This window comes from Bombyx mori, chromosome 25, assembly GCF_030269925.1.
Source record: "Bombyx mori chromosome 25, ASM3026992v2".
Lineage (NCBI taxonomy): Eukaryota > Metazoa > Arthropoda > Insecta > Lepidoptera > Bombycidae > Bombyx > Bombyx mori.
Genome location: NC_085131.1, coordinates 13,340,543 through 13,353,466, shown reverse-complemented (window position 1 = coordinate 13,353,466; position 12,924 = coordinate 13,340,543). Strand labels below are relative to the sequence as shown.

At 36.6% G+C, this 12,924-nt stretch overlaps 1 protein-coding gene across 3 annotated transcripts in view; it reads right to left on the bottom strand.

Annotated features, from left to right (window-relative positions):
- LOC101743773 (hemicentin-2) overlaps window positions 1-12,924 on the bottom strand; it is a 110,307-nt gene that overhangs the window by 16,867 nt on the left and 80,516 nt on the right. For 2 of the 3 annotated variants that reach the window (XM_004924052.5, XM_021346616.3), the window contains exons 4-8: window positions 9,670-9,878; window positions 8,395-8,508; window positions 5,757-5,942; window positions 4,555-4,703; window positions 3,787-3,931 (exon numbers count right to left, since the gene is read on the bottom strand). In XM_004924052.5, the coding sequence (XP_004924109.2) occupies window positions 3,787-3,931; window positions 4,555-4,703; window positions 5,757-5,942; window positions 8,395-8,508; window positions 9,670-9,878 (803 nt within the window). Of the gene's footprint in view, window positions 1-3,786; window positions 3,932-4,554; window positions 4,704-5,756; window positions 5,943-8,394; window positions 8,509-9,669; window positions 9,917-12,924 lie in introns of those variants that run through there. The other variant, XM_062676203.1, reaches the window with a different exon arrangement.

The following is a 12,924-nucleotide window of genomic DNA, read 5'->3' as shown; positions in this document are numbered from 1 at the left end:
GGTAGGAATAGGCAGGGTGGTGGTACCTACCCGTGCGGACTCACAAGACATCCTACCGAGCGAACTGTTACTCCCTATTGCTATTGCTACTCCGTATTGACGTATTGTGTGAGCAATATAAGTTTAATTTTATTACTAGCTGACTCGGCAAACGTTGTTTTGCCTTATAAAATATTTCCAGGAAAGATAAATTAACCTATATATCGACTGCAGTGCCATCTGCCGGGCTGCTTTGTGAATCTAAGCCATCCAAGGCGCCACCCAAACGCATACAAAAAAATTCATTCATATCGGTCGGTATAAAGATTTACCGCCATATTACACAAATCAAGTCAAATCAAATAGTTGAAAAACGAATCTCTAGAAAACATTAATCACACATTTAGCTAAAAGATTGTTTGCGTGCTCATTTGATTTCGTATTCAATCCAAAAAATACGAGGCATTTCTGAATGACGCTCCAACATTTGATCAAACCTTTGGACACTATTGGCGAGTCTATCCGCGCCTTAACACACGAAACCACAAAAGATACACTCGCGTCGACACCACTTGACAGCAAGCGATAATATTTTAACTTGACGAGATAACCCGGCCGGTTGCGAAGTTACACAAGTCTGGTTCACGTTACGTTGTGTTACAGCGCAAATGTGTTTGGTCGTTTGGCTTTGTAATTCTCGGGTTTTGGCTGGTTCTGTGCCTTTGTAAATTGCTGTTTTACGTACTTCATACAACTTCGTATTTATGACGGATATTTGAGTTTTAGGAAGAAGATATAAAAAAAAATTGCCTTTAAAGATGCCTTTAAATTTTAATAAGGCGTATTTTGCGCAAATGTATGAAAATGGTAGTACAAGGTAGAGGGGGAAGAGGTTGACCGAAGAAGACATGGATGGAGTGTGTGAATGATGAATGACGATATGAGAGAGAGAGAGAGAGAGGAGTGAGTGTTGAGATGACGGCTGATAGAAGAGAATGGAAGAGAAAAATTAGCTGGGCCGACCCCACCTAGTGCCATAAGAAGGAGAAAAAGAAGAAGAATGTATCGCCAATACAACACCGCAACATAGCTGCTATATTTTTACATTTTCCAAAATTTCTGTAAATTAAACGGTTATCTGGAATAGATCGCCTTTAGCGATAAGACCGCTTACTGTACAAATAAATCTGCTTATTGACTGTTTTTGAATGTAAATTGTGTTTTGGTGTGCAATAAAGTGTATTCTCTCTTCTCTCTAAAAGGCAACAGAAACCTAAGCCTTTTTCATGAGATAGTCCGAACAGCTATTCCGAAATCTCTCCTGACACGCGATATACTCAGTCCCATGTCTCCGTAAGCCAGTAGGCGCATGTGTGACAGCCGGCTACATAATAAAACCCGCCGAGACCCACTCCGGTCGTGATAATATTCAAACTTGCCACCCAAGTTGTTGATACTGATTTGTAGCTACAAAATTACCGGGAAAACGAAGGCGTAAATGTTAATATTTTTCTTGAATTGAATTGAAAATTGAAATCGATAGGTCTTTGAACTTTTTTTTTATTGCTAAGATGAGTGGACGAGCTCACAGCCCACCTGGTGTTAAGTGGTTACTGGAGCCCATAGACATCTACAATGTAAATGCGCCACCCATCTTGAGATATAAGTTCTAAGGTCTCAAGTATAGTTACAACGGCTGCCCCACCCTTCAAACCGAAATGCATAACTGCTTCATGGTAGAAATAGGCAGGATGGTGGTACCTACCCACGCGGACTCAAAAAAAGGTCCTACCACCAGTATTATTGTTTGTAGGAAGACTTATAGCAGATTTACCAATGTTTAAGGGGAATGACGTGTGCCAAGAAGTGCTAGTAGACATTACTGATATCCATGAGCGATGGTAAGCATACTTATGTTCGTTTGCCTACAGTGGCAATAAAAACAATATTGAAGGATAGGTTTTCAAAAATAAATGGTTGTCAGTTCTTCGTATAGAGCACAAAAAAGGCAACTATTCTTCGCACTGAAAATCTCATCATTCATTCGGATTCATCCTGGAAAATTAACTGATGTAATTTCTTTATTTCTTAATCGCGGAAAAAAAATTATGCTTCCCTATTTTCTTGTTGAAATCATATAAAAACACATTAAAACAAATCATACAAATTTCATATAAAAAATCAAAAGGACTCTCCTTGACTTGTAATTGTATTGTAATTAATTCTAAAGCATTATAAATTTATATATTCCTTGTGTTAGAAACGACTTCACTTGAAAATATTCATCTAAAAATTATAATGTTGTTGTGACCCAAATTAAAAAAAAAGACAGTTCAAATTGAAGTGATTTTTGCAGAAAGCCGATGCGAAATCATTCGTTTTGTGTTGCATATCTCGAAAAAACGATCGTCAGTTTTTCGCGAAGCAGACTTGTTCAGCTAAAATTATTTCCTACTCTGCTTTATAAATTCCCGTATCAGACTCTGGAATAGTTTTTGTTCGATGTGGAATTTTAACGATAATTTTTCAAACTATTGTTTCAGTTCCAGTAAAGTATATTCGATATTAATTGGTGCTCTGTAAATCCTTTTTGCATTCTTTTTTTTTCAATCCTTTTTGTTTATTTAGCTTTGCGTTGTATATTCACATATTTATTAATTCGTATTCCAAAAACTATATCTAATCAATGTGATGCTTACAAAAATACGTTGTTAATTGATACTGAGTACATTAACTAGCTTTATTAGTTAAATAAGCCTAGAATTTTTGAAGGATAAAGAGGAAATAAAATCATGAATTTATAGTCATATTAAATAAGCCGTATGTACAGTTTTTATTTTATTTTAATAATTATGGATTACTAGTTACCCGCCCTCACTTCGCTTCGGAAACTGTAATTTATTAATTGATTTCTCCACTATTTAATAGATGTTATTATACATATAAACCTTCCTCTTTAATCACTCTATCTATTAAAAAAACCGCATCAAAATCCGTTGCGTAATTTTAAAGATTTAAGCATACATAGGGACAGATAACAAACAAAAAAACAGACAAACGGTAGGCAGCGGCTTGGCTATGCCCCTGGCATTGCCGACGTCCATGAGCGACGGTAATCACTCACCATCAGGTGGGCCGTATGCTCGGCTGCCTATACGGCAATAAAAAAATAAAAAAAGATATAGGGACATTAGAAAGCGACTTTGTTTTATACTATGTAGTGATACGCTGTGTTGTGACGGCGTAGAAAAGAACCACCCCACATCCGTGGATGTCGTAAAAGGCATCTAAGGAACTCACTGGAGAATGAGTGGAGGTATTCTCTGAGTAATATACCAGCACACTACAATCGCCAATCTACTTTTACTGTTAGGTGTTAAGCCCTAATATGGGCCTGAATGTGTAGTACTACCGCCTATTTATACTGCGAAGCATTGCGATCAGAAGAGTTTTTTTTTTACAGGCAGTGGACCGAACCTCATACGAGGTCCCTGCAGTTGGGGGGGGGTCACCCAGTTGAGTATGTGAGACTTGTCGGTCTGCAGATATTGGGAACAGACCGTAGGCCCAAGGTTTGCCATTCGAATACTGGAATAGCCATTGTATAAGACAATTTACAGTTCCTGTTAATGTCAGTTCCAGTATCTGCGAGCCTTACTAATCACCTAGCCCTAGGTGAGTCGTGAAATATTCCAACTATAGCTGGATAACAAACAGGATTAAGCTATACGACCATCTCAAATTGAAACTGGCAAGTTACACCAAAGGACCTATACCAAATAATAAGAGCTCAGAGAAGTCACTTACACATAACCTCAAACATTAAGGAATCTTCTATGGTGTAGGCAGGGAACCATGGATTCGAGACACGGCACACCAATTGTCTACCGCTGTCTTCTCTTCTCACGTGCCAAGTTAGAATACTCTTTGTAACATCACCATCTACTTCGACCTGCAGAAAAATATGAGAATTCAGTATTCGCCAACGAAAATGTGTTTTTAATAGTACAGCTCCGCTTAAGTCCGTAAGTGTCCGTAAGTAAGTGTAAGTCCGCGTGGGTAGGTACCTTGCCTATTTCTGCCGTGAAGCAGTAATGCGTTTCGGTTTGACGAATGGGGCAGCCGTTGTAACTATACTTGAGACCTTAGAATTTATATCTCAAGGTGGGTAGCGCATTTACGTCGTAGATGTTATGGGCTCCAGTAACCACTTAACACCAGGTGGGTTGCGAGCTCGTCCACCCATCTAAGCAATAAAGAAAATAAAAATAATAAAACAAGTTTAATGTAGTGAAGTACGTCTTAGATCATAAAAATGAAGGTTTTGGAAATTTGATATAAACGAACTAACTAGAAACATTATTATTTCTGTTTATATCTTCAATGTGCTTAGTAATTAAATCAGATGGGCCGGAAAGATTGTGTTAAGTTGCTACCAGAACCCAAAATTATTACAGTTGCTCGTCACCCACGCATGAGGAATCAAATTGTAAGACTGTTGACCCTTAAAATCGGAACGTGTGAGAGCTTTACAGAGAGACTTACCAGAACGACTAGTGAAACATAATGCCTTACCTCGGTCATAGTCGAATCCACGAGGCGCGAGTTGATGAACCAGTCAATGTTAGGAGCTGGCTTCGATCCTCGTGTCGTGCACACGAAAGAACGATTCTGGCCAGCTCTGGTCGCGCCACTGCCAGTCACTCTGACGAACTGGGGTTTCACTAAATTCAAACAAAATCTAAATTTATTTCCGACTACCTTACTTTGTGAATCTATACTAACTAGTGGTACCGCAGTAGTCGAAATTCGACTATAATTAATTGAAATACTTATAGTTTGAACATTATTATGGTTTTATTGTCAAATACTTATTATAAGGTTAAGGTTATATTATACTTCTATAATCACAGATTTCACCAAGACCATAGACAAATATTATTAAAAATAAACAGTTAATATTGTTTATATTCTCAATTTGACCACAGGCTTTAAGCAATAACAAAAGTTTGGCAATAAACAAATAGTATATAATATGTATATTGTATGTGTGTATGTCAAATAGATGGTAGTGTATGTAATGTTTTTTTTATTGATTTAATGTTTTATTAATGCATAATTTAAAAAAAATGTTAGCAGTCTGCACTCCTTCTCTATATTCTTTATAAGTGTACGAAATTTCTTACTCCTCCGTCCGCGCAATTTTCATAAAAAGGGGTATAAAGTTTTTGCTTTACGTATTAATATAATATATACCAATATATAAATCTACAGTGGTTTTTACGGATGTTCCGTTATAACTACTGAACCATGCATCCGCTTGACTTGAAACTTGGTATCCATGTAGAAAATACATGTACTTAATGGATAGGCTAATATTTATGAGTGTTGGACTCCCTACACCAGTTGCGGGGGCGTTAATGATGAGAATCTTTGTGGGGGTGAGAAATAATCATGTTAATTTTAAATGCCCAGCGAAGCGGACGGGTACAGCTAGTTATATATAGCATCGAATTCAAACATGAAAATCATTTTTACAAATAAGTAAGAACTATATTTAAAAATTATTGGCCTTTTATTTGGTTTAGTATACTTATAATATACTTTTTTTGTGTATGTATTCGTAACTTAATATAAATTTCATTGCACCTACCACTATTTACTCTGCACTACCTTTGGTTGACTGGTAGAGAATGCTTTAGGCATTAAGTCCGCCAATGTAAATGTTAGATGAATTGTAAAAAATAAATAAAAATAAATAATATATAATAACTTACAAAACAATTTGATGGTAACATCCCTGAACTGCGGTTCGAGTAAAGGTGGTTCCACTCTGCACTGGAACTTGGCACCGGACATCTCCCTGCTCAGAGTTGGGATGTGAAGTTGACAGACCGAGCCTTCTCTGGTGAAGGCAAGTCTATCTGGACCTTGGTACCAAGAAACGTCTGGTGGTGGTTTACCTTAAGAAATAAAGTTCAAAATTATCATTAACACTACATAGTATAAAACAAAGTCGCTTTCTCTGTCCCTATATCTGTCTTTTTTTTTATTGCTTAGATGGGTGAACGAGCTCACAGCCCACCTGCTGTTAAGTGGTTACTGGAGCCCATAGACCTCTACAATGTAAATGCGCCACCCACCTTGAGATATAAGTTCTGAGGTCTCAAGAATAGTTAAATCGGCTGCCCTACCCTTCAAACCGAAACGCATTACTGCTTCACGGCAGAAATAAGCAGGGCGGTGGTACCTACCCGCGCGGACTCCCAAGAGGTCCTACCACCAGTAATAATGTCTGTCCCTATGTATGCTTAAATCTTTAAAACTACGCAACGGATTTGAATGCGGTTTTTTTTAATAGATAGAGTTTTTGAAGAGGAAGGTTTATATGTATAATAACATCCATTAAATAGTGCAGAAATCAATAATAAGTAACAGTTTCCGAAGCGAAGCGAGGGCAGGTCGCTAATGTAATAAAAGAAAGAAAAAATGGACATCAACTCATTGGCAAAAAGAATTGACACTGGAGGCTCACCAGCTCAGTATTACAATGTATTGGGGCATAGCGCTGATTTTCAATTGGACTTGCTTCTGACATAAGAAGGTCAACCGCAGCACGAAAAAAACATTTTTCCCCTACCAGATTGGTCCAGATTCTCACAGACAAATATCATAATATTGATATACGCACGTATTCACAAGTTACACAATATTCTACACAGCAACAATAACACAAGGTAACTACTAATCGGTTGGAAGCATTAGTAATGTGTGTTGACCTCTCAAATAGACTAAGTTCAACACGTGTCGGCTCTTTATTCCCATTGCCAACCAATATTGGAGTCTCAAGAATAAATGCACTTGATTCAAAATCTTACCACGGATGACCCTAAATCTAGAAGCATGATCGTAACGAGAACACTACAACCTCAGGGAATTGTAGTCTTACTATCGGTTCTGTATCTCCGTATTTGGAAATTAGCGTTCTACGTGCAAAGAAACGAAACGCAATTTCCTTTAAACTAGCGTTGGTACATTTTTTTTTATTGCTTAGATGGGTGGACGAGCTCACAGCCCACCTGGTGTTAAGTGGTTACTGGAGCCCATAGAGATCCACAACGTAAATGCGCCACCCACCTTGAGATATAAGTTCTAAGGTCTCCCAAGTATAGTTACAACGGCTCCCCCACCCTTCAAACCGAAACGCATTACTGCGTCACGGCAGAAATAGGCAGAGTGGTGGTACCCACACGCGGTGACTCACAAGAGGTTCTACCACCAGTAAATTACATTAATCGAAATTCAAAAATTTTTTTCATCAAAATCAATCAAACAAAAATTTAATTTGTTTTGTGTACCATTTGAAGTAAATCGTTATTTTCATTAAAAAATCTTAAGAATCGTAACTACTAGGTAAAAAAAAAATGTTTTAAAGTAAACAGTAATATCATCCACCTGATGGTTAGTAATTACAGCCCAAGCGAATCGCTAATACACACAACTGTCTCGTATAAAAGAAGCAAAAGCAAAAGAGCCATAATGTCTAATAGATATTCCTCTCTCGTGTTTCAGTTAATAGCAATCCTTAATAGCATTCGGATACTAATAAATCAATTCAAAATAGCCTCATTGAAAATCTAATAGAGATTTTGTTTGGCTTAGCTCATAACCGTTTCCAATTCGCGCTATCAAAACTGGCTCTTGGCATTTCTAGCTACTCGTCTTTCTTGGAAATATATAATATTAAAACGTAAATAGCCTTCGATAAAGATTATTTTCACTTTGATTAGTCACGATTCTGATGATTGATTAATTCAAATACGCAGTGATTAGTACTAAATTTATAGGTACAATGGTCAACTATAATATAATTTCAGATTTATCCAATTAAAAGTTTCAGATTAACATAGAATTTATACATGTAAGTGTATTTTAATTAGGTTATTCACAAAAAGGAAGTACAGAGGCCTAAAATGAGAGGAAAGTACGCGGTAGGCAGCGACTTGGCTCTGCCCCTAGCATTGCTGAAGTCCATGGGCGACGGTAACCACTCACCATCAGGTGGGCCGTATGCTCGTATGCCTACAAGGGCAATAAAAAAATTTAAAAAATAAAAAACCTAAAATTATACTGCTAATCTAATAAAATATGTTTTGACCACATTCAGTTGATATATATTATAATATAATATATATTTTATATCGACAAGTAGGTTAAAAAAGATTACAGTACTCTACCATTTTCATGGCTATTGGCAAGTATCGATGTAAATTGGATACTTGGATGTAAATTTAATCGCAAAAATATCACTTATATATTAACACTAATAAAAATCACATAATTAATTTACTATTTCAAAGTTAATCAATCATGGAAACGACTTAATTTTTAATAATCTAAAGCATTAATTCTTACCTCCAGCCGCTTGACACGATAAAAGCAAGTTTTGTCCTTCCCGGAAAGGTCCCGCGAAGTTCCCCAGAATCTCCCTCCCCTCGGAATCGTACAACCGAGGTGGTTCTGGAGGCACTATAAATAAAATCATACTTTTACAAATGCACGTGTATCATTTGAAGAGATCAAAAGAGAAAACGTAAAATTATTTTTACTAACTTGGACTTACTGAAAGCGAAGTGGCCAGTCTTATTTCATCCAAATAAATGATTTATTAAAAGTAAATACATGTTGTTGAACAAATTTTAGAATTTAGGACAAACTTTAAAATTATTGGTGATGTAGGGGATGACATAAAAATTTGTATGTTTTTATTAAAAATGTCACGTGAAAGCTACCTGAAAGTTTCCTGTCTTGAGGCTGAAGTCAGTATTAAATAAGAACGACTGATCCATACCCAGTTTTATTACTGGTGGTAGGACCCCTTGTGAGTCCGCGCGGGTGGGTACCACTACCCTGCCTATTTCTACCGTGAAGCAGTAATGCGTTTCGGTTTGAAGGGTGGGGCAGTCGTTGTAACTATACTTGAGACCTTAGAACTAATATCTCAAGGGGGGTGGCGCATTTACGTTGTGGATGTCTATGGGCTCCAGTAACCACTTAACACCAGGTAGGCAGTGAGCTCGCCCACCCATCTAAGCAATAAAAAAAAAGCACCCAATAAAAAACTCCTAGTACAAAACTCATACTATTTTTGCTATAAGAAGAAATATTATTAATTTTACTTCTGTTTCCTAAGGTATTTAATTATCACTTAGGTTTCTTAATGAAGGAGAACTCACAACGGCAGTAATTGCATTATCTAACTGAAGGTTAATACCACGTGTTAGGAAACCGACTAAAATTTCCTTTTCCTAATCCACGCCATCTATCGGCATAATGAAGAAATGTAACGCGCCTCCTAGCGGGCGAAGAAAAGAACTATAGTCGACGCTTTCGAACCGCGCGCGCGCCAAATTAAAAAGTCTTTTAATTCAAAAATACTGTTTTTCGCAAACTTTGCGATTCAACTTGTGCGTGTGTCCGTGTATTAAAAACTCCAGCATCCAGAACAGTGCCCCGGGGACAGAAGACCACAAAATATAGAAAGCAATCATTTGTGAGTACCTTCCCCTTTTTAGTCGGTTTAGTTTCTGGGAATTTAAATTTAACTCAACAAACTTGTTTACACAACACCACGTAATAATCATGTTTCAGCATAGCATTGTTATTGAAATTTAAACTAATTTCACTTACCAATTACAGTTAAATTGACACGATAATTCCTGGTCGGGGAATCGACGTAGTCAATTCTACATCTGTATATCCCCTCATCGTATCTGACGACCTTCTCGACCGCCAGGTGCGCTGATGATGGATCGGATTCGTTTAGCACAAAGTGAGTTCTGGCACCGAACTCACCAGCTGTAGCCCAATGTACTGATGGACCGTTTCTAAAATCCACACTGAAAAAAAAAAAACATTCGTAATAAAACAAGATCATAAAGCACAATTAACATATTAAAAACCGTGTAAAAAAACTAACGTGTTAAAATAAAATGAATTTGTTAAATCAGAACGAAATAAAAAGAATGAAATATAGAAATATAGATTTTGTGAGTCTGCACGGCACCACCGCCCTGCTTATTTCTGTCGTGAAGCAGTAATGCGTTTCGGTTTGATGGGTGGGGCAGCCTTATAACTACACTTGAGACCTTAGAACTTATTTCTCTGGGTGAGTGGCGGCATTTACGTTGTAGATGTCTATGGTCTCCAATAACCATTTAACATCCAGTGGGCTGTGAGCTCGTCCACACATCTAAACAATAAAAAAAAAATGTTTTTCTTTATTCCTTAAATGGCCATCTCCTTAGTGCTTATGTAGTTGTCAGAGCTCATAGAAATCAACAAAGTAAATTCCGTAACTCGCCTTGAGACGAGGCTCAGTTTTAAAGTACAGCAACTGCCCTACCTTTTAACCGAAGCGCATTACTCCTTCTCGGCAGAAATAGGTAGGACGGTGGTACCTACCAGTGCGGGCTCACAGCACGCCGCACCCCTAGTAATTACGGTAATAATAATAATCGTGTAATAAAAATCAAACCCGCAAAATTATAATTTGCGTAATTACTGGTGGTAGGACCTCTTGTGAGTCCGCACGGGTACGTACCACCGCCCTGTCCATTTCTACTGTGAAGCAGTAATCCCACCGCCCTGCCTATCTCTACTGTGAAGCAGTAATGCGTTTCGGTTTGAAGGGTAGAGCAGCCGTTGTAACTATACTGAAACCTTAGAACTTACATCTCAAGGTGGGTGGCGCATTTACGTTGTAGATGTCTATGGGCTCTAAAAACCACTTAACACTAGTTCGGCTGTGAGCTCGTCCACTCATCAAAGAAAGGAATAAAAAAAATTAATAATAATATATTTGAGGACTTCATTTTTATTACACGCTATTATTCCTTCATCGTAGAAGTCATTCGTTCGGTAACATATTGTATTTATTGCGTGTACGGAAGATGAACCTACGTGCAACTTGAAGTCAAATAATAGGCAAAACCTTCACAACCTAGCTGATGCCATCAAACTTTAAAACATGAAGTCGAATGCTAAAGTTCTTCACAGCAAAAATTTTCGCCAAAAAAATACCTAAAAAAATTTCCTCTAAAACTTCATTTTTTTAGCACACCACTAAACGCATCACAGAACCACATACTCGATAATTAGGTTAAAAGTTAAAAATAAAATATCTATACGAAATTTTTAAAAAACCAAACCTAAAACAAAATACACATATTGAGTGAGTAACAAGCGAATCTCGAAGGAAGGAAGCAATACAGTGAAAGAGCCAGCCAGCTTCCGTTTTGGAAGATTTCCAGAAACTGGTACTGAATCAAACGGGTTGTGTTTGTTTAGATCTTCCGGATACAGAGTGTTTTCTCTTGGGGGATGCGATCGTAATAATCGATATATTTAACAGCTGAATCGATTTAAAATATAATCTTTAGTCGTGTGCAAAATGTTTCTTGAACTATTTTTATTATTTATTTATTTATTAAGTTGCACCAACAAAGTGATCATCGATTCAAAACATTGAACAATTAACAAAAGTTCATGGCAGATGTCACCTCATTTATAGGTACAATCGACAGTGCATTAACAACAAACATAAAAAAATATATATTTATAGAACTAACTAGAACTAACTAGAACTATTAGTTTGATAAACGTTGTGGCTTAGTTAGTAAGAAGACAGGTATATTCGAGTCAAGCTAATTGAAACTGAATTGAAGATACCTAATATTTTAGCAGGTTTTAATTTTTGTAAACAGCTGCCTATAATGGTACGATAATATGAATGTGGTACACGTCAAATAGATGCTTGCGACGAAGGAATGGTGTAATCTATATATTAATACGTGAAGCAAAAATTTTGTATCCCTTTTTACGAAAATTGCGCGGACGGAGGAATATGAAATTTTCCACACTTATAGAGAATATAGAGAAGAAGTGCACAATGCTAATATTTTTTTTAAAATAATGCATAAAATATACATTAAATCAATAAAGAAAACATTACACACACTACATACCATGTATTTGACGCACACACGCATGCATACTATTTATTGTCAAACTTTTGTTCTTGACGTCTGTTGTCAAATTGAGAATAGATTAAATATTGTTTGCTTTTGTTAATATTTTTTATAGTGTAGCCTTGGCGAAATTTTTCATTATAGAAGTATAAAATACAATCATAATAGTTTACAAACTTACAATTCCAATTAATTATAGTCGAATTTCGACTACTGCGGGACCTCTAGTTCATATAAATAAACACCGCAATAATAATGAACTACGAAAACAGTAGTAAGTAGTAAATTTTATGACATCAATAGATACCAACATTCAATAGTAAGATATTACTAGGTTGGAGTGCAGCAATAGAATATAACAAGTCAGAATATACTACACTAGAAATAATTATATGTACTACCATTTAGCTTACAACTATGTTATCGAATACCTTGACCACTCTCCGTTCTGGCAAAAGTCCAGCATAATTTACTAAAGCAAGACAAACGAAATGAAGATTCTTGTAAATATGCAGATAATGTATTTTAAATTAAGCAGCGGTCTAGATGTTGAATGTGTTTATTCAAGAAGAGATTTTTCGGCAAAGAATTTGAATAAATTTTATTATTACGTTTTAGGAGCTTTCAGTGAGGAAGCATGGAGAATAGATGATGGGGTTGAGACTATCGAAGCTCCAACGTTAATTTTGTCATAGATTTTGAAGCGTGAAGAAGAAATCTCGTTGATATTAGAAGAATGGGATTTTGATTTTTCAAATCAGCACCCAAAAATTATTTGCCATACAAATACGCAAGACATTAACATTAATAGCAACCTGAATCTCATGGCACGCCACAACATACGATTAGAACTAGGCGGGACGATTAGGTAGAAATAAATCAGACTAATTCCGGTATTAATAGATCACAGTGAATT